This window comes from Trichosporon asahii, assembly GCF_000293215.1.
Source record: "Trichosporon asahii var. asahii CBS 2479 unplaced genomic scaffold scaffold00009, whole genome shotgun sequence".
Classification (NCBI taxonomy): Eukaryota; Fungi; Basidiomycota; class Tremellomycetes; order Trichosporonales; family Trichosporonaceae; genus Trichosporon; species Trichosporon asahii.
In genome coordinates this window covers 1,277,087-1,301,315 of record NW_014040915.1, presented here as the reverse complement: position 1 = coordinate 1,301,315, position 24,229 = coordinate 1,277,087, and the positions used below count along the sequence as shown (strand labels likewise).

The 24,229-nt window shown below is 59.5% G+C and overlaps 4 protein-coding genes and 1 non-coding gene across 5 annotated transcripts; 1 reads left to right on the top strand and 4 right to left on the bottom strand.

Annotated features, from left to right (window-relative positions):
- Positions 1-3,815: 3,815 nt before the first annotated feature.
- A1Q1_t187 lies at positions 3,816-3,924 on the bottom strand. The gene has a single exon. It is a non-coding gene; the product is annotated as a tRNA-Tyr (tRNA).
- Positions 3,925-5,303: 1,379 nt separating this feature from the next.
- A1Q1_07250 (splicing factor Prp8) lies at positions 5,304-13,448 on the bottom strand (the record flags this gene model as incomplete). Its single annotated transcript, XM_014327486.1, has 7 exons — positions 5,304-7,589; positions 7,641-7,722; positions 8,028-8,054; positions 8,108-8,737; positions 8,778-11,036; positions 11,076-13,087; positions 13,251-13,448. 7 exons carry the CDS (start codon positions 13,446-13,448, stop codon positions 5,304-5,306), a joined length of 7,494 nt encoding a protein of 2,497 aa, XP_014182961.1.
- Positions 13,449-14,381: 933 nt separating this feature from the next.
- Positions 14,382-15,714, top strand: A1Q1_07249 (uncharacterized protein; the record flags this gene model as incomplete). The annotated part of the gene is made up of 4 exons (XM_014327485.1): positions 14,382-14,478; positions 14,521-15,169; positions 15,342-15,591; positions 15,640-15,714. 4 exons carry the CDS (start codon positions 14,382-14,384, stop codon positions 15,712-15,714), a joined length of 1,071 nt encoding a protein of 356 aa, XP_014182960.1.
- Positions 15,715-16,773: 1,059 nt separating this feature from the next.
- Positions 16,774-18,017, bottom strand: A1Q1_07248 (uncharacterized protein; the record flags this gene model as incomplete). The annotated part of the gene is made up of 3 exons (XM_014327484.1): positions 16,774-17,203; positions 17,267-17,530; positions 17,590-18,017. 3 exons carry the CDS (start codon positions 18,015-18,017, stop codon positions 16,774-16,776), a joined length of 1,122 nt encoding a protein of 373 aa, XP_014182959.1.
- A 701-nt stretch (positions 18,018-18,718) lies between these two features.
- Positions 18,719-22,353, bottom strand: A1Q1_07247 (membrane protein; the record flags this gene model as incomplete). The annotated part of the gene is made up of 3 exons (XM_014327483.1): positions 18,719-21,285; positions 21,324-21,962; positions 22,068-22,353. The coding sequence occupies 3 exons, from the start codon at positions 22,351-22,353 to the stop codon at positions 18,719-18,721; spliced, it is 3,492 nt and encodes a 1,163-aa protein (XP_014182958.1).
- Positions 22,354-24,229: the final 1,876 nt, after the last annotated feature.

The following is a 24,229-nucleotide window of genomic DNA, read 5'->3' as shown; positions in this document are numbered from 1 at the left end:
GCAAAAGTCAAATGAAATTAGGCGGACGCGTCGACGGATGATCAATTTGGGTTTCCCGGTCAAGGACGGGCAGCGGAAATCGCAATAGGATGAGATTCGTGCATTGAATAAGAGCGCATCGATGCAAGTGGAAGACCATGTCAGCACACTGGAACGCATCGAGAAGAGGTGGTATGGTTGCCAGGGAGACTGATGCAACGGCAGTGTGACACAGCCGCCAGACTTTTTTCGGGGAGGGGGGAAGGGAAATAATGGGGAGGGCCAAAGTCGGCGGGCGGCAACAATAGGCAATCAGAATACCGGTCCCCGCCATCACGAATTTCCAAGGCAACGACCACCGAGAACAGCGAGCAACTCACCTCAAGCGCCGGCGTTGGGGCCGGGGGCGGCGAGCGCCATTGACTGAATGCAGTGCTCACGGGAGCCATGCTACGGGGACGAAAGTTGAACGGAGACGGCTACGTCTTCGTGCTGAATAACCGAGTCAGCGCGCGACGCAGGGTGGTCGTGATGGGTGAAAGTCGACGTACGAGGAGGGTCGAGGTGGTAGTGTGGTGGTGGTCGAGTCGATGCAGTCGAGGTCGAGCCGGGGGTGTCGTCGAGGAAGAATGCAGAAGCAAAGGTCGGCTGGTGAGAGGTGTGATGAGTGGTGAGTAGTGCAGAGGTAACAATTGGCTGCTAAAGAAAGTTGGACGGATGCCTGGATGTCTGGGGACATTAGAGCCTAGTGCGGTGTACGGTGTGGGTGGGACGGGTGTACGGGGTGCGGGTGGCCAGACGCCAGTCAGTCAGTCAGCCAGTGCCAGGCGGCCCGGCGCGCGCTCAGCCAGTTGGTCAGCCAGTCGTCGTGCATCGTGCTGCCAGTCGTCCGGCCAGCAGCAGCCCGCCCTGGCAAGCCACGAGCCAAGCGGCAGACGGGCCAGGAGCCCAAGCAGGCAGTGCTAGCAAGTGCTGATTGTACCGTGCCGTACCTCACCCCTAGGCCCATCATCATCTGCAGCTCATTCTGCAACGCCATTGCTCGCCTGCAATACTCTCGTGTCACTCTCCTTGCTTTCCCGGCACCTGGCCATGGCCACGGCCAGCCTGGCACCTGGGGTACAGGGTCGCCTGCAGCCCGGACGGGGGGATGGGGGACAGCGCCCAACGCCCAGCGCCCAGCAGGGCTGCAGGGCCAGCAAGGGATCGCAAGGGGATCGGGCCCTTAGTCCATGGCCCTAATCGCTGTCAACGGTGATTACTATTGGTTCAGTCAACATAACCCTGCATTGAAAATCCCACACTCCGGAGTCGACCATCGCAGCACCATCCCACCACAGAAGCTCGTGACTCGCCGCCGCTCGTTGCTCGGTTCTTGGCCAGAATGCCGTATCAAGCAACCACCGCAGCGTATAGCGTGTGCAATCGCTGATCTTCTGCGAATCGCCAGAACCCAGAACCGCGAACCAGAACAGAAGCGAAGCCAAGACACATATGTTCTCCTGCGCACCACAGTCGCGCCGCCCCTCTCCTCGAACGGGCAGATCTCTGGAATCTCAAAGATTGTGGCCTGTAATTAAACGTCAGCTCAGTGGTGCACCCGTTGCAACTGGTGCAGGTGCATGTTCCTGCCCGCCCTGCCCGCTAGTCCGCTAGCCCAGCGGTGTTCAGGAGGCCCACAACTGAGCAGCTGACTGTTTGACCCGGTGACCCACTCGCACTATGCTACACGAACAAGGGCATGCTATGGCGGATTGCCTGGTTCATGGTTCAATGGATCGACCGACTGCATCACACGCAGCGTTCGCTCGGCCTCGGGCCTCACGCCCCATCGCTTTGGCCGTGGTGGTCCCTTCTCCCGGCCTGGCTGGTACCGCCCGCACTAAAATAAGTTTATCTGCCGTCGTTCGAAAAAAAGTTGGGTGTTACACATCGGAGCCGCGTATCCAATTGCAGCCTGTGACCTGTGACAGAGTGCGACAAGACGCATACGGAAGTGCGTTGTACGACCGTGGACGGAGCACACAATGGCATCAGCCCCAGAAGATAGTGCCCCTTGCGGACACATCGCACTGGCCTATGAACTCGAAAATCGCGCGTATCGCGAAAAGATAACACGGTCTATTGTTGTTGAGCAGCGAGCTCCGAAAGCCCCTTCGGGCAGGCGCGGATACGTGGCGGCCTGTCAGGTCGCCGGCGGTACACGGCAGGGGCATTGGGGGACCCCACAGATGGCATTCCTTGCTAGCTAGGTTTGGTTCGTTGCCCCCACTCGGTCCAGGAATCGCATTCAAGGTCGATGAATGCCGTCATTCCAATCCCAATTCCTCCCCTTCCCTGTCCCCCTGCCGCTTTTGCCTCTTGGATTGCAACAGGCAAGCCTTCGCCGCCCCGCGTGTCCGCCGTGCCGCTGGGAAGGCTTTTAGGCTCTGAAACTGAATGCAAGCAGGAGAGGACAAAGAAAAGTCAACACTACTGAACAGGACAGGAATGCCAGGCTGAAGCTGAAAGGAAGCTGACACAGAACAAGCCGCAGCGCTGCGCGCCCGTTAGAACCCATCGATCGAAGAAAGTTGGATGGCCGCGGACTGACAATTTCGAACTTTTGGCTGACTGGTCTTGTTTTGCAAAGCTCTCACCGGCGACTTGGCGGGCCTGGCGGGCTGCCGGCCCGCCTTCCGCCTGCCCGCCTGCGCGTTGAAGGCCTCCAGCCGGCCTGCCCACACACCAGAACCAAAGAGAGTTGGACCAGGAACCGGATACTATTGCGCGCGTGCGCGATTAGCATGCTGGGACTATTCAGCTGTCCAGCTACTTCAGCCTTTACGCATGCGCAATTGCAAGTGCGATAGTACGACTTGAGAGCCGTGACTTCGGGCCGCGGCTGTCACGGCCCCGCGTAAGCTTGCATGCTGGGGCATGCTGGGGCACTGGGGTCAGTCACGGTGCAGCCGTTGAGCCGTCGTTATCGCTTGGTTGTGCCATGCACCCCTTGCCTGGCGACACTCCGTGTTCGGTACCAAACAAGACACTCGACTGGCTGAGGGGAACGAGCCCAGACACTTGGCCTGTCCTCGACCAGTTAGCCCCTGGCTACCCAGGGCTCAGCAGAGGGGAGCACCGCGCCGACACTTGCCGCGCCTCTGCGATCGTGCGCCAGAACGCCAACGGTCGGTGCCTGCCTCATAGCCAGCGTGTACCTGACTGGATATTCGAAAATCATGATGCCGGATAAAGCAATGACTGCAGAGCATGTGATGCTCTCGTGGTGGGCTGGCCCGGGCCCCGCAACTACTGAAGTGTCCAGAGTGCCCAGAGTAGTGTCAACGGATCACGGAACTTAGGAACGAACTCACCAATCAGATAACGTTTTCGACGATCGACCGACCCATCCAACTCGAGCCACGCGGACGTAGAGCGCAGCCGCGCAGCCTGCATCATGGGCATCATGGGCAGGTTCCTTGACAACCCCAATCAACGCACATCGCCGCGCCCGCCGCGTGCCTCCGCATTCGACCGTCCCCCCGTCCCCCACCCGTTACACATGCCCTCCGTGACGAATCTGGCTGACCAAACAGCGTGTTGCCTGCTTCGGGTCTCGGTCGCTGCTTCGGTGAGCTCGCCTGGGATCCACGAGAAGCACTGGAATTTGCCAATTACGGCGTGACAGGATGTATACCAGTGTGGCGAAGTTGGGGCGATATCCGGGATCGTCGCGAACTTCCGTCTTCTGGCGATCATCGGCGCCTCGGCGGCCAGCACTGTGCTCGGCGAAGCTTGGCGGAGTAGGGGAAGCCCAGTCAGTGATGAGCATGCACGTACAGGTCCAAAAAGAGTCTCTCCACTGTGAGTCGAACACAGGACCTGCGGATTTCTCACCCGGTCGGGTGGGAGGATGGTTTAACCAATTACAGTCCGACGCTCTACCAACTGAGCTATAGAGAGGTGATGTTAACTTCTGCCTGCCCCGCACCCCGCCGATACAAAAGGGCCCGCCGCTTCCGTGTGGCACTTCCGGTCGCGGACTGTTGGCACCCGCCAAGTGCCTCCCTCACCAGCGATGCATGTCGATCTGATTCTCATGGGGGAGCCCAATAAATTGTTTGGGATCGTGCTCTGTGTGGCCACTCGCGTTCGCTGATGTGGGGCAAGAGCTAGGGGGCACGTCCGTCAAAGTTCACCATATCGTCAGAAGATGGTTTCAAGAGTTTGTGCGGTCTGGTCGTTCGACGCTCGATATTGCATTCGCGGGCAGCTGCTTCTATTTCCTGTGACTGTGGAAGGTTTGGACTCTCGTGACGCTGCGCCCCGGCCCCGTGACGGCGGCGGTGTGCACCCTGCGCGAGAAGGGGAACCGACCGGTTGCGATGCCACGACGCTTGAAACGCGGCGCTACCACGTCTACTAGGGAGGAGTGCAGGTATCGTGAGTTCTACGCATGTGAGAGCCGGACAGGGAGCTGAGGTCTGGAAGAGAGGACATGCTGAGTCGCAAACCCTGCTGTCGCTCTGACGGCCGACGCCGTCATTCAGCCCTTGGAATTCGACGGACTACATAAGATCTGCTGTTCAAGCGTACCGCGACCTGGTCCCGGCAAAGGGGTGGGGAAGCTTACACGAGCCAGGCTCTGAAGTGACGGGGAAGACAAGAGTGAGCGAAGGCTGCAGTAGGACCGTTCGGTCCGCCCCTGTGGACGGGGCGGCGGCTGGCTCAAGGGAGGCGTGGAAAGTGGTCCAAGACCCTGCTCGCACCCACCGCACATAACCTTCGACGGTGCTCGTGGAAAGCTGCCGGTGCTACACGTAAGGACGAAAACAGGTGAACGCAAAGTGGAGAGATAGCGGTGGAGAAGGCGGTTGACAGTGCGTGGGGGCTTGCAGTGGACATGTGACCATACGTGACACACTGTCTCGGGTCGATGTGGCACTCTTCGGACGAGGCGGCCCTCGGTCGGCAGCCTCCTCGGTCGTTCCGACACCGCAGCCAACGCCACTTACAGCGTGACGACTAACCCGGCTTGGACGAGGCCCAAAAGCATGACCTCCCAGGATGGTATCCAAGTATGGCCCACGGCGCTCTCAACCATGCACCCATGGGGTCGATTCCGACGTTGGCCTCAACAGCTGCAATTGCCACTCGCGGAGCTCGGCTCGACTATCCCCATGGACTACACGTCTAGACGTTCTAACATGATACTCAATGCATAATTGTACATTTACACGGGCCTCTCGGACCTGGAGTTAATGACGGCCTCTGCGGCCTTTTCCTATCTATTACCACAAACGTTCTTTTGCGACTATGCGACACTTCCACTCTGACCCTCCTTACTCCAGCGCGTTCTCAACGTCCGCCGCATCGTCGCCTCCCTCCAGCGAGGCAAAGTTGAGGAACGCCGACGGACGGTGGATAGGCGCCCAGAAGGGCTGAGGCTTGTCCAGCGTCATGGTGTAGGCAATCTTGTCCGACCACGACTGGGTCAGGCCGACACCGTAGTTCCAGACACCGCCCTCGGGGACGAGGGTGGAGCCGAGAATGCGGTCGGACAGCAGGAGCTGGACACGGTTGGCCATGCTCGGGTTGAAGCCCGAGTTGGCGACGACGTCCTCGTTCTTGCGGCCCCATTCGAAGCCGGACACCGTGAGCTCCCACGCGTTCAACGACACGGAACCGGGGGTGAATGCGGCCGTGATGCAGATCGAGTTCGGTCCCCAGGACGGGTTCGCGGCCATGATCTTCGCCTGCGTCGTGAGGTCGGCGGGCGAGAGGTGGTTGAGCTCCTGGCTCTGGGTCTTGATCCATCCCAGGGGCTCGAGGTCCTTGAGGAGGAACTCGTGCTTGGGCAGGGCAAGGGGGAGGTCAACACCGTTGGCGGTGCCGCGCTGAGGGATCCAAGCAATGGCCTTGATCTCCTTGACCTGCTTGTTGTCCGGCGGCGAGGAGCCGAAGAGGTAGCCGACGACCTGAGTACGGAGATCGGCCGAGACGACGAACGTGCGGAGGACGTTCTTAGGCAGGATGTACGTGTAGCTGCCAGCCTCGTCCTTGACCTCGTCGTTGCCAACGTAAAGGTGGTTGCAACGGAGAGGCAGGTTGGTGGCGGAGATGGCACGCACACGCCAGTCGGACTTGGACGCAAATGTCTGCTGCTCGTACTGCGTCGAGGTGACAGTCTGGATAACGTCACCGTGGATGTTGGTCGTCTGCGTCTGGACGGCAGTGACCTGGGCGCTAGCGTCGGCGCTCTTGTCGATCTCGGCCATCTGCTGACGCTGGATCGAAGGAGCCTGGATCTCCATACCAAGGATGATGTCACGAATCTCCGAGGCGGTGAGCGAAGCGACGTTGACGCTGTTGCGCTTGCCGAAGTCGGTAAGAATGACGTCCTTCAGAGCGACTTCGACCTTCATCCACTCCTCGTCCGAAAGCGTAGGCCAGATGTGGTACGACTCAGTGACAGTGTTGCGGTCGGGTCGCAGAATGATCTTGGCCTTCTCGTTGTTGACATGGAGCGCACGAAGGATAAGAATGAGACGCGAGAACGCGGTGTAACTCGAGATGCTCTTGAGCCAGTCGTCGTACAGGTTGAAGAGGACGAGCTGAGGCTGCGATGCCTTGAGGATAAGGTCACCGAACTTCTCGAGCTTGAGCGTAGCCTGGAAGGGCAGCTGCAGCTCGGAACCCTTGATGACGATGTTGGGGAAGTCGAGCAGGTGCACCTCAAGAGGGTCAAGCATACCCTTACGGGTAACGACGATCTGCTTGGGCTGCTCCTCGACGGGAAGCGAACGGATAAGCGCTGCGACCTCCTCGGCCGTCTTCCACTTGGCGAGCTGACCGAGACGCTTCTGACCGGCCCACACCGAGGTGTGAATGATCTTAAGGAAGAGCTGTCCGGTGCGAGGGTTGAAAATGAAAATCGCACCGTTGATCGGCTTGGTCGTAAGGTTACCCTCGAAGGTCTTGTGGATCGTGACACGGTACACGTTGGTGTCGTCGACGAACCAGATGACCTGGTTAGAGAACAGCTCGGAGTAGTTCGACGAGTTGAGGTACGGCTCGGTCGGCTCCGAAGAGTAGAGCTGGAGAGCCTTGCGGATACGCTCACGCAGGACATAAAGCGCAGGGTTCGCCTTCATGATCTTGGCCATGGCCTCCTGCATGAGCTTCTTGAGACCAGTGAACCAAGTACCGTAACCGGCATAGATGTTGTAGGCCAGGTCAATGGCAATCAGAGTACCGGTGGGCGACGGGTAGATCGACTGTGAGTCGCTCGAGTAGTCGAGGTACTTGGCACGGGCGTAACGCTCGATGTCGTGCGAGTCGAAGTCACCCCAACGGAGCTGAACGTCAATCCAGAACTTGTTGGATGTCGTGCCGTCGTGGGTGTCGCGGTTGTCGTTGAGGAGCGACGGGCGCGTGATCATGAACTTGTGTGAGGCGAAAAGAAGGATATCCGACGCCGAGGAGTTCATCTTGTACGATTTGCGCGGGTGAATCGTTTCCTTCTGCACGGACTCGATGCCGAGCGCCTCCATTTGCTGGTCGAGGACCTGACACAGGTCCATGACGACAGACTCGTGGATCTTCTGCCACAAGTGCGCACGGAAGATCTGGATGAGCGAGATCTGGGGTTAGTGGCACTCAGCGGTTGCTTCTCTTACCTTCAAAGTCGGCAGCTTTCCGTGCATAAAGCATCCCGTAAGATCCAGCTGAACTTGAAAGCCAATATAGATGTTCGCCCGGCTAAGAAAGTCAGCTTGTATTCGATGGAAACGCAGTGGAAAAGGAAAGAGGAGGTGGAAGAAGTGGGTGGTGAGGTGGTGGACGGTGGAAGTGGAGGCTGGGTGGAGGTCAGGTGGAGGTGGAGGTGAATGTGGCACTTCACGGTTTCACCTCGCCACACCTCAACTCTTCGAGATTTCTTCACGAAACCTCTTCTGCACCTCAAGGACGTGAAAAGAAAGCGTTTACCGGGCCATAATCACTTGATAGTTGGACTCCACTTTTACGTAAGCATCAGAAAAACATTAAAGTATGCTCGGACTTACCCAGAGGGTGAAACGACGGTTGGGAATCTGCGAGAGACCGGATCTGAGCGTCAGCAACCCGCAAGCCACTCCAGAATTACCTTTGAGCGTTCGTCAACTTCTTGAACTTCATCGATTCCTCGAAGCCGGAGTTGTGCACGACGAGGAAGTCGTGACGCAGGAACTTGTGGTCGCCGTCAACCTTGAAACCGAACCACTCGCTCGCCTCGTCCTCAAGCTTGACGTTCTCAATGACGAACTCGTCGGGGTGCTCTGTCTTGCCAGAGTCGACGCCGTCGGCGTAGTACATCCTGTACGACTTCTGCTCCTCCTTGGACAGAGCAACGAACTGGTCGACAGTCATCTCCACATCCTCGATGAGCGCCTCAAAGGTCCTGCGCAGACAGACGATGTGGTTGTGAGTGACCACGAGGTCGCTGGCGGTCACGTGACTGCCCTTTTGGAAGGTGAAACGGTAGAGGCGCTCCGTGCCCTGAACCAAAGTACCGGTCTTAACGAGACGCGGCGTACCGTCCGGTCCGAGAAGCTGGTCGCCCTCCTTCACGTCCTCGACAGCGACCTCCGAGCGGTCGTACTTGATGAAGCGAGTGCCGCGTGCGAAACACGACTTCTCCCAGAAGAGACCCTCCCAACTGGGGAAACCGGTCGCCTTGAAGAGCGAGTGCTCCAACACACCCTCGACGCCACCGAGAGCAGCGATAACGTCCACTCTGTACGCTACATTGTCAGCTCATGCACATTTCTCCTTACCGACAGTTCAAGTTCCAAAGCTTGCCGTCGTGGCGATTGTTCGTCCAGCTGAAGGGGTTTGCACGCAGACGATGGTACTGTTGGAAGGCGGTTCGGACTCGCCATCCCTTGTCGTAAGCGAGAGTGTGGCGATCCTTTTGGAAGAGCGTGTTAATTCGGGGAATTCCACGGTCCCACGAGTCCTCCAGGTCCTCGAGCGTAAGACGACGGTTAGCAGCAGCGGCCTCGGCACGTTTCTGAGCATAGTCCGTCCAGACACGGGCCGAGTCATGGAACTCAGACTCCCAAGGCTGGATGTAGCGGTACAGGTTGGGGATGAGCTGGTCCGTCTCGTGCGTCATACCGGAACGGAAGTGCGAGATACCGCCGCCGTCAGTCTGTTTCGACCAGCGCAGATCAGAGGTGGGGATGAGGACGAAGCCCATCGAGAGCATTCCGAGACCACCGAGCTCCTTGGGGGAGTAGAAGACTGCGGGCGGGAAACGCGACGGCATCTTCGAATTGAGACCGACCTTGACACGGGTCTGGACCTTGTTCTCGGCCTTGACGAGCGCATCAAGAAGCTCGGGGGTCGTGACGACCGCCTCACGGTAATAGGTCATGAGACCGATCAGAGCCGTGTTCCACTTGTTGATAATCTTGGAGAACGTGGCGGATCCAGACGACATGAGGATCTGGCGGATACGGTTATTAAACTCCTGGATACCCTGGTCTGACACACGCAGGAACGCCTGCGCGGTGCGCTCCTTGGTGCTCTCCTGGACAAGGTTCCAGCAACCGTCGGCGAGCGAGTACTGCTCGCCGTTCTCGGTACGGCAACGGGGCAAGATGCGCACCTCGAAGCCACACATCGAGAAGAGGAGCTGCGGGTTGTCCTTTGAGTAGACCGAGCACATGGTGTCCTCCCACTCGATCGTCGTGAGGGAGCGCGGCAGCGAGTTCTTGACGTTCCAGAACACGGCGCGTCCGAGGTTGACATCATGCTTGTTGAGACGCATGCGGCAGTCGCGAGGCCAGCAGCGGACGGTGTTGTAACCAACAACATTCTGGTTGTTCGGGTCAGGGTTCGCTGACAGGAAGCGCTGGATGAGGTCGCGCGACTCCTCGGCGGTGAAGCGGAACAGGATGTGGATGCGGTCGATGTAACGCGAGTAGAAGCGGATCGGGTGGCGAGTCTCAGTCGCACGGTCGCGGTACTGCAGGAAGCCGTTGGGAGCCTGGGGCGGTCCGGCCATCTCGGAAGCGCGCTGCAGACCGAGGATGAGCAGGTCGAGAACGAGACCGTAGTACTGGACGACGAAGCTCGAGAACTGGAGACCACGGATCAGACCGTACGCGTTGATGTGCGTCATGTCCTTGAAGGTCAGGGTCATGTTGTTCTTCGCAGTGATGTAGTCGGCCAAGTTGTGGTCGAGAATGAGACGGAGGAGACGGTTAAGAAGCGTCAGGTCTACCTTCTCGTACATCCTCGAGAGGACCGTCTGCATCATGACGACGCATTCGCCCTCGCTCGTGTCCCAGACGTCGGTCAGGTTGTTGATTCCCTGGCACCACTTGTAGACCAGCAGAGGAGGAGGCTCCGAGTCGGCAGGTTTGATCCACGCCGGGAACAGGTGGCGCTTGTCGGCCTCGTACCACAGGAACTGGTCCAGGTACGCGTCAGTGATCTTCTCAACCGGCTCAATGTCGTAGCAAGGAATGAGCTTCTCGTACGTGTCGAAGAACTCGATACCAGCCTCCTTAAACGCACGCTGCGTCAGCAGAAGACGCTTGATACGCGAAAGACACTCGTGCGGGTTGTCGTAAGCCTGCTCCACCAGCGCAAGCTCTTCACGCTGCGACTGATTCAGACGACCGTGCACGCTGTACGCCTCCTTCAGCTTCTCGAGCGCAAGCACAAGCAGCTTGGTGTCGTGCTTGTACGAGAGGGGCGGGAAGGGGATCGGCGCAAACTTGCGGCTCTCCAGCCAGTGGACGGTGGAGGTGTAGATCGCCACAGCCTCCTCCGACGAAATGTAGGGTCCGTCCTTGAGGTACGCGTTCTGACGCTCCTGCTCGGCCTTGAGGTAGAGACGGGTGAGACGACCGAGGTTCTTGCGCACGACAGCCTTGTCGACGGTGGCACCGCGACGGATACGCTCACGGTTGTAATGCGCAACCGAAGTCCACCAGTCCGCCTTGCTCTTGACGTAACGAAGGATAATGTTCTCGATCGCAGCAGGCATTCCCGGCACACGCCACGGGATGTTCGCCTTCCAACTTCAATGTCAGCTAAATGTACAGACACATGTAACTCACCAGCGCCACGCCTCCGAGAGATGCTGCAGAATGGTCTTGGCCTTGTTCTGCTTGATACCCTCGGGCATCATGTCGAGAATGTCGTGCATGACGGCGGCACGGAGCTCGAGGTCGAAGTGGGACTCGACACGCTGCTTCGTGACAGTCGAGGCCGGACCCTTCGAGTTTCGGCCCTCGAATTGACGGGCGAGCAAGTTGCCGAGCCAGCGCTCCAGGAGCGGGATGATACCGCGCATGAAGAAGAGCCACACGCGCCATCCGGGCTGCCAGAAACCAACACCAGGACCCTTGCCGACCGGACCGGTGTTGAAGCGGTAGTAGATGAGGTGCTTCAGGTCCTTGGTCATACGGATTTGACGCATGAGCTTGTACTTGTAACGGTACATTCCGGTGAGCTGACCGACGTGCGCGAACATGTACTGCAGACCGTCGGCGAGCTGGAACGCGTCGACGTTGCCGAGACGGAACTGGACGTGGGCGTCGACAATGAGCTTCGTGAGACGGAGGATTTCACGGATCAGGTGGAACGCGTTTCCGAATCGCGACTTCTTGCGCTCCTTCGTCGTCAGAGTCTTGATCGGCTTCAGGTTCATGTTGTAGTCGAGGTGGAGGTAGTTGAGGTTCTTGCGGTGGATGAGCAGGTTGAGCATGTTGTATCCCTGCCTGCACACCTGGAGACCGGCCTCCACCCAGTCCAGCGTCGTCGACTGGAAGAACTTTGTGTTCTTCAGCGAGCGGAACAGGTTACGCTTCAGACCCGCCTTCGGGCCCTTCTTGTGCAGCTCGTTCAGGACGTAGACCTTGAGGAGCTTCTGGTAGGAGACACGAACCTTGACCGGCTGGTCAGGCGGGCAGTGCTCCAGGTAGAAGTTCTTCAGCATCGCGACGTCCTGGGCGCGGCGCATGCGTCCACTGCGCTGGTTGTACGGGTATGGCGCCCAGTACAGCGCAATCGAATCGGCCGTGTACTCGTTCTCAAGCTCCTTCTCCGCCAGGAACGGCTCCAGCTCGTCCGGGAGCTCAAACTCGTCATCGTCCTCTTCGTTGCCGTAGCCGAACACGCGGTCCTCGTGGGAGACGAGCTCCTTGTGAGCCTCAGTCACGACACGCTGCGAAATCGGGTTGATCATCGGGTCAAAGTAGAACGCCGGGAGATCGGGGTCGTCCGTCTTGATGTACACATTCTTCGGCTCGTGGTAGAGGTCGATGTGGACGGATCGCGGGAGCGAGTTGTACAGGTGCGGGTACGCGACCTTGTACTCGGAGCGGATAAGACCACGGATGATGACCTTGTTGATGTCGTTGAACTCGTTCCAGTCCTCGTCGTACGGGTCAGTGTCGCGGTACAGCGGCTCAAACTTCGGTCCTCCCGGGAGAGCGATGTTGAGCGCCTTGGCTGTGAAGAACGCCTTCTTGTCGAAGAGGTAGAAGGCGTTCCGGTCCGAGTAATCGCTCGTGAGCTGACGTCCGATACGGTACAAGTTCGCCATCTGCGGGAGGGTGACCTGGTAGAACCTGTAGCTCGGTCCGTTCACCTGCGGGGTGTCGACGAGCGGTCTCGGGTCGTAGAACCAGTCGATGATCTCCTTATCGTCGTCCTCGTCCAGCTCGAGCTGGATCGCCTCGAGCGGCTCGACATCCAGTACGTTGTCGCCGTAGTCCATCGGCTGCTCCTCGTCATCGAATGGGGGGAATCGCATACGCTTGAAATGCCTACGATCACGCTTCTCACGACGCATCGCCAGCCACATCGACGACCACTGCGCATGGTACACCGGCTCGATAACACGGGGGATCTCGTTTACGAACGTAATCGCGCCAGAAACGTGGTACAGGACCTTGACCTCGCGAACCTGCTCCCAAGGGTTGGGGATGTTCTCGAGGAGCTTCATAACCGCGTGCGGCACGTACTTGAGCGCTCCGAGGTGCGCGCGCTTGTCGTTGCGGAACTTGCGGTTCGACATGTCGCCGTGATCCTTCATAATCTTACGGATGTGCTCGGGAGGCAGGTCCTGCAAAGAAAGATTGCGTCAGCACGCGCGCACACAACAAAACACCACTAAATCCCCAGGTAAACATCCACACGAAGCTGCCATAACAACATCACGTCACCGCGATGCAGCTCGTATGCAGCTCCGGAACGCTGCGGACGCCTCCGGGGCAGAGCCCACTCACAGCCTTGCCCATGTCGATACCCGCGCCGCCTCCCCTCCTGCGCTTCTCGTTGAATCTCCGCTTCTGGGACTGCCTCCACTTCTTGGCCTTCTTCTCGATCTCTTCAGGCGAAAGCGTTCCGAAGAAATTGCCCTCCATCCTGGACTCGCCATTGGGCTGGAAGCCCGGGGGCGCGCCGAATCCTGGAGGCGCAGACATGCTGGGTCGCTTGTCGATGCCGGTCGGGGAGTCGGAGATGGATGGAGCTATCAGCTTTTGGGATCGAATTCGAGATGATCAGGTGGCGAGTGGTGACCAAGCCTGCAGCAAGCAGACGCGTGAGGCTCACCTGGCAGGCGATAAGGCCGAGCATGTGGCACAGACGTTCTCTTTTTTATTTTCATGAAGGCTTGAAATTGCCACAAGGCCACAATTAGGCACTGATAGACTTCCGTCATTAGCGCAGTTTCTAATCGAGACTAATGTGAGACCTGCTAAGGCGTTCTGGACCCTGGCGGCGCCCTGCGCCCTACGAGCGCCCTTGCGCCACGTGGGGCTCGGGATTCAACCGGCGTCTGTGTCCGGCAGAAGACGAGCCGATTCCTGGCTCCTGGCTGGGTCCTGGACGGATGGTGTCACTGCTCGCTCGACATTACATCTGTCACCTCATCCGCGCTCCCACCCCTCACCACCTCCCTCCTTTCCTCACCTCACCATGCCCCCTCTTCCCACCTACGGAAAGCGTCCGGTCGTTCTACTGACGGTAAGCTATGGTGGTCCGCATTTGTAAGCTAACAGCAGAATGACGACGGACCGCCCGCCGAGCACTCGCCGAACATCTACGCCTTCAGCAAGCTGCTCCGGGAGAAGCTCGGTTGGGACGTGCGCGTGGTGGTGCCGGACGGACAGAACAGCTGGTGAGTCAGCTTTCCGTGCATGAAGCTGACAGGCAGGGTCGGCAAGGCGTACGCGATCCACCGCATCATCGAGGCCCAGTTCTTCTATCCGCAAGGTGAGCTACAAGTACCTGGCGCAAGCTAACAGCAGAACCGGACGGACTGACGGGCGAGATCACGACAAAGCGGAGGCCGCTGAAGGAGGGCGAGACGTCAGAATGGGTGCTCCTTGGCGGCGTGAGTTCTACGATTCGGAATGAGAACTGACTTCCAGACGCCCGCGACCTGCACCAACATTGCGTTGCACAACCTCTACCCGGGGGAGATTGATCTGGTGATTTCTGGACCGAACCGTGAGTATTGTGCCCTTATCTGGGTCGCTGACATGTGTGCAGACGGACGAAACTCGTCTGCGGCCTTTGCCATGTCGTCGGGCACGATCGGCGCTGCGCTCGCCGGAGCACTGAGTGTGCCGATCGAGGGACCTCCGTCGCAAGCTTCGCTGCACGTGCACAACATGCCGAGCATTGCCGTGTCGTACGGCGTCGTGACGCGCCCAGTGCCAGAGGGGTGCATGGAGATGGCGGCCGACATTGCCGTCGAGGTGTGCCGGCGGCTCTTCGAGGACTGGGGCTGGGAGGACGCCGAGCACAAGCGGCCCGTGCAGCTGTACAGCGTCAACATTCCCCTTGTTCCCGAGCACCTGGCGCCGGAGAACCGGCGCGTGTGCTTCACGACGCTCTACCGCAACACGTACGGCAAGCTGTTTGAGGAGACGGACAAGATCACCAACGACGTGTACAACCCGACGCAGCACCGCGGCCCGCAGCCGGAGCGGCACGACGGCCAGCTCCGCTTCGAGTTCAAGCCGAGCTTCCAGAAGATCCTGAATCCGGACCCGAAAGACGTCCCCAAGGGCACTGACGCGTGGGCGTTCCAGAACGGATATACGAGTGTGACCCCCCTGCGCGCGGCTTACGGCGAGGTCGGCGCTGAGGGATCAGGCTTCGGAGACAAGAGTGACATCGGCCTCTTCTGGGACCTGTGAGTGGGTCCGGATCAGGAGTGGGGAACAGGGAGTTGATGGGCAGCAGCTCGAGCAGCTCGAGGAGGTCGCAGCTCTAGTTGAGTCGCGCACGCACACCGTATACCAGTCATTATTTCTAGCAGTTTCCTCTAAGATGCATACCAACAACCGCAAACCACCAGTCCCAAGTCTATGTCTAGTTGACCGGGTACAGGACGTAACGCTGGAACATGAAGATGAGGTCGAACCCGAGCGTGAGCAGGGACAGGCCGAGCTTAGCGGGGTTGGCCCAAATACCAGCGGGCTGGCCATCGATGAACACGGCCTGGATGACGAGCTGGAGGAGCGAGAACATGCCTCCGGTAAAGTCGCAGAAGATGGCGCCGATGCTGAACCCGCTCGTGTCCTTGATGAAGAAGTGCAGCGCCATCTGCGGCAGGTATTTCAGGACCGTGATGACGAGCTTGATGCTGGAGACATAGTATAGGAAGTCGAGCAGTTGGATGCGGCCGAGATGCAGCGCGGACAGCTCCCAGAGCGCACTAACTGCAATGAGGGCTAGGCAGATGCGGCCGGCCAGACTCATCGTCGTCGGCGCGCGGAGCACGCCGTCGTCCACGCCCTCGGCGGAAAGGAGCGGCGTCTCCTCCGCCGGCCCCGTCCAGCGCACTTCGCCGGCGGCAGGGCCGGTCTTCAACTTCTGCGTCGCGCGGTGGTAGTACCAGACCTGGACGAGCGTAATCGTGCTGAGGAGCAGGGCGTGCGCGCTGAACACGAGGTCCGAAATCGAGATCTGCGGGTAGTGCCCCTCGTGCCGCTCGGCGTACTCCCGCCGCGCGGTCGGGGAGAAGTAGGCGCCCCAGTTCCACAGCGCAAGACAGAAAAAACCTATCGGGTTCACAACGACAAAGTCGGGCGACAGACCGAGCGTGCTGCTTGTTAGCTATTGGTGAACTTCGGCGAGCTCACTTCTTCCGCTTGTAGTTCTTGATCAGCTGCGGGTAGAAGGACGCACTCCACGCTGTGAAGTAGATGACGCCGCAGGCCGCGCTGGCGACGTGCCAGAAATCAAAGGTCCCCATTCCGCAAGCAGGCTGGTGCTGAACTCGAAGAGCTCAGTGGTTCGCAAAGTGTAAAGATGTAGAGTCGTCGGTGGGCAGATAGGTCGTTATCAAGAGTCGAATTGGCCACCCGAAGAAGTCCAAACGAGGGGCTGATAAAACAAGCCAATCGATGGCGCCATGGAGCTATTTGGGGCTAATGGAGGCGGATATGAGCGAAGGGGCGGTCACACCATCTGCCTCCGCTATGACACCGGGGCCGGCATGTGCGCCGCCCTGCGGCGTTTATCAAATACCCGATATCAGTCGGTAACTCTGAAAGTCACTCTTTTCAATGCAAGCAACTAGTCGTCTCATGGATCTTCACGGACTGCTGACTGAGCGCTCCCCAAAAGCAAAGGCCGAGATCGCACGAAACCTTGAGATGGGCGCCGAAATAGGCAAGCGAACGAGGGCGCTTAGTACACATGCAGCAGCTTCACAAGTCACTTCTGATACATCTCCACTTATGCTCTTTCGGGCGCCGATGTCCCTGGGAATGATAGATCACGGCTAAACCATTACTTGAGGCCGACCTTGCTGAACGAAGGGCGCTGCCTCCACTGGTCCCAGTATTCGCCGATGAGGGCGGGGATCTCGCCTCCCTCGGCCTTGACCGAGATGAGGTGCAGGATATCCTTGCCAGGAGCGCCGGGAGAAGCACCCGCGTTGGACGCGATGCGCGCAAGCCACGTGACGAAGTGGAAGTCGGCCTCGTTGGGCTCGTCGTCGCCGCCGAGGAACTTGCCCTGGCCTGCCTTCTTGAGCAGGTGGTGCGCCTGGCCGCGGAGCAGCTCGCCGGCCGAACGCCACTCCTCGTTCGCCTTCTGGTAAATCTTGGTCTGCTCCTCCTGCGAAGGAGAGCCCGTCATGAAGTCCAGGATCTGCTTGTTCGCCGTCTGCTTCTGCTTCAAGAACTCCTTGACGTCGTCGGGAGCAGAAGTGGAGTACCTGGGGTGTCAGCTCATGAAGTTCAAGAAATTAGCTGAAAAGCGGCCTGGGACCAGCACTCACTTGTCAAGCGCATCCTGGCGGCCCTTCAGGAATCCACCGACCATGCCCTCCCCCTTAGTCTTGCGGTCCTGCTCGCTCGTGGGGAGAATGAAGAGGTCGTTAGGGTCGTGGCTGTCGAGGTGAACGGTCTCGATGAACTTCTTAAGCTCGTGGTGCTCGCTCGACGCAGTCTTGGGCGGCTTGGGCGCATGCTTCGAGATCTGCTGCGTCGCAGTGGTGCTAGAATCGTACCTGCTGTTAGCTGTAAATCCTACAAGATGAAAGCTAAAAGCCCAGCTTAGCGCAGAAGGAAGGACGAAGTGGGGAAGGCCCGCGTGACTCACTTATGGCCCTTCTCGTCGACGAGCGCGGGGACGGTACCTTGCGCGTTGATCTTGAGGTACTCGGGGTTGAAGTTTGCGCCCTCGGCGAGGTTCACCTCCTTGATCTCAATGTCGCCGTCGGCGTAGCCGCCCTCGACAATGGCGAGGCGGGGGACCTGGGCCCAGGCGGAGCCACCGAAAGAGTATAGAACTGCTGTCAGCTGCATGGACTTCAGGTACGAGAGGCAGCGGATGACTGAGCCTTGGCCACTGTCCCGTGATGGAGAGAATACCAGGGAAGACTCGAGAACAGGGAGAGGGAAGGCATCCGTAGCCGTCATTGACCCCATGACATCCGTCCTGCCAGTGCCCATGGGGAGCAGGCTGCGGTGTAGAGCAAGAGCACCTTGCTGCTCGTCGTTGACGGACTCACCAGGCTTCTTCGACATGTTTGCTGTGTTGTTGACAAGTGTGGGAAGTCAAGTTGGGGAAGGAAGGCCGCTTTATCAGTTCAGTGCGGATCGGCCATAACACGCCTTCGATGTGAGAAACATCCGTTGACGTCACATGGTCGCTCATCGCTCTCATTGCTCCGAGGTATGGCACTTTCGCTGACCGTCCACACCCTATGCACACATCATCGTGTGTAAGCAGGGCGCTAGTGGATGCAGGAACGTCTAGGGTACAGCTGTATGCTTACACTCGATTCCCTCGTACATCCGGCAGCACGCAAGCACGTAAGATGCACCTGCGGTGCAGAGTGGGGAAGAAGCATTCGGCCCGATAGGTGGTCGTGTGAGAACGCCTCCTACATCACTTTTGCTCCAGACTGGGCGCCACCACCGGACCTGCCTGTCCGATCCGATCGCATTCTGTCAGCAACCCCAGGCAAAGAGGCAGCCACCAGATCCAGGCTGACCAAGAAGCAGTGCAGATATAAGCGTTAACCACGATGCATCCATGCTATGATTTGACAGAATCGGAAGACCACTACGTTTTGATTTGATACAAGTCGGAGAAATGAACGAGAACAGATGAGTGAGCTTGATCGTTTGCGAGCAGAAGATGCGGAGTATTGTGTTGGTGTGGGGCGTGGGGGTGGGGCATGAAGGAGATGTAAAGTTTGCTGTTAAGAAATCGTTCCGTGTATCTAGTCATCGTCCTTGAGAGGCACAAACATGTTGGGCGTGTAGCCCGAGGGGTTGTACGAGACCTCGCCGTGGTGCACGGCAGCGGGCTCGGAGACCTGCGGCGTTTGGCGCGGCCGCACGACGCGGAAGCTGCCGTCGGTGGGGACCATGGGCGTATTGAGCGACATGGGTGTGGGCGGCTCGGTCGCCTGCGACTCGGGGCGGGAGCGGCCCTCGCGCGGCTCCGGACGCGCCGAGAGGAGAAGAGGCTCGGCGCTCGAGCGCTGCTGATGGGTCGGACGCTTGTGGTGTACGCGGAACCCGGTGCCAGTCGCAGCCGTACTCGTCGATGTCGCAGACGCTGGGGTCGCGATACCAGCCAGCTGGGCGGCGTTCTTGTTGACCTGCGCCGCCTTGCGTGCCGAGTTCTCGTCTCGTTCCCGGTCATCGAGCGTGCGCCGCTTGCGGAAGATGTTGCGCCAGCTGCGCGCGGGCTCCTGCGGCTCGGGCCAGTCGTCGTCCACAAAGTCGTCGTCGTCGTCCGAGTCCTCGGAATTGTTGCGTCCTGACCGCCCGAACCATGATCGTCGCTTCTTGCCTCGTCCCGTGTCGGCCGGGATCTCGTTCAAGCTGTTGCGGCGACCCGGGATCGTTAGTGGCGGCGGGCGGTTGCGCTCGTTCAGCTGCGGGTGGTAAGCACCCTGTGCATCGAATGATGGCGGGTAGCTGTCCAGAGGGCGCGGGGATGTCGACAGTGATCGGAACGTCGGGTGTCCGGGGGACGACGCCTGGCTGTTGCTTCCGCCCTCGAGGACTTGAGGAGAAGACTGCGTTCGTCCGTGTCCTCGCCAGTCGTCGCGTGAGGAGACCGACGCTCCCGTGACGTAAATGTCGGGCGGCGAGGCGCTGCGGAACTGGCGCTCAACTTGTCGCGGCGACATGAGCATCTCGCTCTTCTCCTCCGCCGGCGGCGATTGCGGCGGCACAACGTCGTTGTAGTGCGTCGTCTCGTACGACGTGCGCGGCTTCCAGGCGTCCATGATGCGGCTCTCCATGACGCGGCTCTCGTCCGAGGAGTTGACGCTAACGCTACTAGCACCCTTGCCTGGGACGGGAAGGTACGCGCCACGATGCTCCGAGTCGCTGGCGGGCGATAAGATAGGATAGCCCTCGCGATCAACACCGCGCGAGTGTCGGTCGAGAATCATCTGCGTCGTGAGGGATCCGGCCATGTTGACGTTCTGCTGCAGGGCCTGCGAGTCCTGCTTGCGACGACGACGCTCGGCCGCCTTGCCTCCGCGGTCGCCGTTGAACATGTCCAGATCCATGATGGCAGCGAAGATACCGCCGTCAATAGGGTGCTTTGACTCGTCGAAGGGCGCGCGTCCGAAGAGGCGGATGAGACCTTCCGTAATCTTCGTGATGAGCATGAGGGCGAAGAAGACGAACACGATAGCCTGGATCAGGAGCACGATGTAAGCTAACCACTCGCGCGAAACCTCATCGAGGTGCACGGCGTGCGAGCAGACGATCGCAAGAACGACAGAGGCGATACGCGCGATCGAGATGACCGTGATCGGGGCACCCATGCTCGCTCCCTGTGCCCACGGGGACCAGAACGTTGTCGCAAGGAAGGTGCAGATCTCAACGACCACGATGACGATGGCTTGGGCCAGGCCGCTATCCTGGCCAGCACCGATTGCAATGCCGGACACGAGACTCGCCAGGAGAGGCAAGACGCGGTACATCTGCTTCTCCTGCTCGTACTCGTTGTACACTGTCCCGAGGGACAGTAACGTGCGCGCGGCGTCATACAGTTTTCGGGTCGGCGTGCGCGAAATCTTGTACATGATCGCAGCCGGGAGGAGGATCGAGATGAATCCGAACGCGAGGCCCGCAAACACTCGAGAAACGACCGAGGCATGCGTCAGCGTGAGCTGGTACATCGAGAACGCCGTGATGGGGAAGTGGAACGAGAACAGCAGCCGGAGCAGGTTGCCGTACAGCGCCGCAAAGTGGAAGGCACCGGCCTCGCCCCTGAGTGAGAAGCGGGTCCGGATACGATGCCACTTGGAGGGGGCGCTGAGCTTCTTCACGGGGATCGCGCGGGGCTGGGCCTGGGCCTGTGTGTGATACGCTTCGGGCAGATTCAGATTCGCGTAGTCGGTCGACTGCGATCGCCGGCTGTCGAGCCACTCCTTGCTGCTAGCAGAGGTCGCGGCGGTGCTCTGCAGGCTGTTGCGGTACAGCGCTCGGGCAGCTTGGTCGGCCTTGTTGCTCTTGCCGAAGAACTCGGTGAGGAGGTGCGCGAGCCAGAGGAACAGGTGCACGACGATGATTCCAGCCGCGAGGCAGAGGAACAGAGCAAGGCAGGTGCCAAACAGGTCCTGCGGGTACAGGCCCACAACACGCGCGAACGATTCCATGCCGTCCTTTGAGCCCTTAAGGTCGAGAATATGGTCCGGAGCAGAGTTGTTCAGGTAAAGCGGGTACTTCGGGTCGTTGATCTGAGCCGCCAGAGCCGGGTCGGCCGTAAAGTTGTTCGGCGGGTAGACGCTTTGGAAGCTGTTCGCGACAAGCGTAGTGTCTGCGACGTCAGTTAGATGTGAGGGCCTCTTAACTCACTCCACACAAGATCAGCCCAGGCGCTCTTGCCGACGATGGGGTAGAAGAACTTGGGCCAGTGAACGGCGAGCATGCCGAGCATGGTGACGAACTGGATGTGGTAGATGATATCGCGGAGTCCGGGGGTCACGAAGCGGATCAGCGCCGCACTAACACTGAAGCGCTCGCCGCTAAGTCCACTGATAAGCATGGTCGCCCACTTGATCATGGCCGTCTCACGCCTTCCAGTGCCGGCACGGTCGACGCCGATGACCCAGCCGGCGGCGAAGCGGGCGGCCCAGGTCACGATGAAGTAGCCGATAGCGAGCGCAGCGGGGAACCAGAGGAACAGCCGGTATGGCCATGACTCGGCCTCATATGGCGTGACGCGGACATTGTAGCAGCCGAGCGTCTGCGTGAGCGGGAAGTCGCGGGTGTCCACGATGCGGATGCGGGTTGAGAGCGTCGTCAGCGCATGCACGTTGTAGAGCGGGACGGTGACGTTGAGGCCGAACGGTCCGGCGTCGATCGGGCAGTACGTCGCTGCGTTCTCGAGCGGGTAGGGCTTGGGCAGCTTGCCCGGCCACATGGAAGCGCACACCCATGAGGCTGTCGTCCACTGCTTGACGCCGGCTTCGTATGTCTCGACGAACAAGGTAGCTATGCATTAGTTTGACACACTAGAGGCAAAGTGTGGGTGGTGTGGATTGCACTACCGCTTCTAGCTGGGGAATGTTCACACAGATCCACGGGAGTGGGACTCACCGACACGATTGTTGGACTCGTTGTAACCGTTCAACTTGGAGCCCAGGGTCCCCACAACGTCCAGGCGGAGCGTGTCATGGTCATCGGCGAGATTGCGAGACGCCGTGTCCTTGGAGGGAACGATTTCGGCGTAGACTTGCTCGGCCTTGAGCTGCTCGTTCTCTGGGGCGACCGGTGAGTAGTGCTTGAGACAGCTTGTCCACTCGGCGACGTAAATGGTAGCGTAAGCGAGCTGGAATTGCGTGACCGCCGCGGCCAGGAGGCCTACGAAGAGGGTCGCCCGCATACTCCTCGATGCGCGTTGCGAGCTGAGCGAGCTGGCCCGACGCCGGAAGGTGCACCGGTGATGGTGGGGAGGAGAATCACAGAAATCGCACTTGGAATGGAAGTGAGAAGCGAGACCAGTGGGGTTCCGGGCGCGCGCACTTTCGACTGGGCCGAAGGGGGGTCGAGGTTATATTACTTTTTCAGTGGAGGCGAGGGTAATCGAACAGTCGGAAAAAGGCGCTAGTGCAAAGTCGGTGAGTCTTCAGTCCAGGCGGAGCGGTGGGCGGACAGCGGACAGCACCATGAAGCACGTCTCCGCGAGTGCTTTTCGCAGGTGTGTAGTTTGCGCCGATGAGGAGTGTGCAAAGAGGAAGTGTGGAGGGACGGTTGCAACAAGATTCGGTCGGTCGTTGTGTCATTGCATGCAGCGGACAGGGAGCAGGGAGGCAGGCAGGCTAGCAATCGGTCGGTGCGCTGGTGCGGTGGGTGGCCGCTGGCCGCTGGGCTGAGTGCGGCGAGCCCTTAGCCTTTGAACCTAGAAACGTATGTACGCCTGACCGCAGGAGACGCAGGAGACGCAGGATCGTGCAGGACCGAGCGACGAGCGACAATCGCCAGGGACGGGCACAGCATCGAATGCCAGGATTGCCAGATTGCCAGGATCGCAGGAGCGAGGACGACGCCAGAGACGCCAGCTACGCCAGCAAGCACTGCTCGACTTGGCACGGGGGCAGCGGGGCTGGCTGCATTGTGGTTGGACGCCAGGACGGTGCACAAGAGATTGGGAACGCACGACACTCGAACGGCCGCGGGGAGGGGTCGGCTTCCCTTCGTTCTGGTGCGTCAGTGTGATACGTGGGAAAGGGGTAGACAAGGGACGATCAAGGAGAGCAGGGCGAGCAATGTCCGCCGAGTACCAACCAGCTCGACGACAAGCTCCAGGAGGGGCAGCTCCAGGCAGCAAGGGATGGCTTAAGGGCTCGTCGAAATGCCGAGAGAGAAGAGCGACGTTGCGTCACTATCTAAGGGTCCAGGTCCTCGAGTGCACGTTTCAATCCTCGGCCCTGGCAGCCAGACAGCCCTCGCCCAAGCCACTTGCATCTCACTCTCCCACTCAACCCCTCTCATACCCCTCACCCCTCACCCCGTCTGGCCATCTGTTTCTGATGGGCAGTCGTCTTGGACTACTTGGTATCATACTCTCCATCCACTTCCGCTGGATCCGCCGTGCGATCCGCGAACCCGCCCGGGGCCACCGTTGCATGCATGAGACAGATGTAAACAAAGAGCGTGGCTCCAAACATGCCAAACAACTAGCGGTCCCGTCGTACTCCTTCGGACCCGGACTATGGAGAAGGCGACGGAGCCAGCGGTGCGGCGGTGCTATTATAGTCGTTGGAGTGGTGCAAAGGAGTCATACACTCGTCAACTTCAACCCTATATCCTGGCGAGTAGTGGTGGATCGGGAGAGGACCTGGGTGGAAGCGGCCGCTACCGACGCCGACTCCCAGCGAAACTCTCATCCTCGCCCGTCTCGCCGAGCCATGACCGCCGCTTTCGGGATACTCGGAGTCCTCTCGCCCTCGGGGTCGTCAAGTCACGAGCTCAAGAGCATGGCTTCGGGCTTGCGGTGCAGTGCACTGCTCGCATGAGTGGACACTTTTAGATTGCAACCCTGCTTGCCCTGCACGTCCACCGTGCCTAGCCATCTCCAGGATTCACCAGGAACGTATAGGAACCGTGCACCCACACTACTGGTTACCCTCCTGCGCTCCTGCGGTTTGGGCCTGGGCGTGTGGGTAACTTGGGTAAACGATGGTGTGAGCGTCAATTCAGTAATTCAAAACGCCATAAGCCATGTCGCCCAGTTTAATCAGCCCCGGCCAGCCCATCTG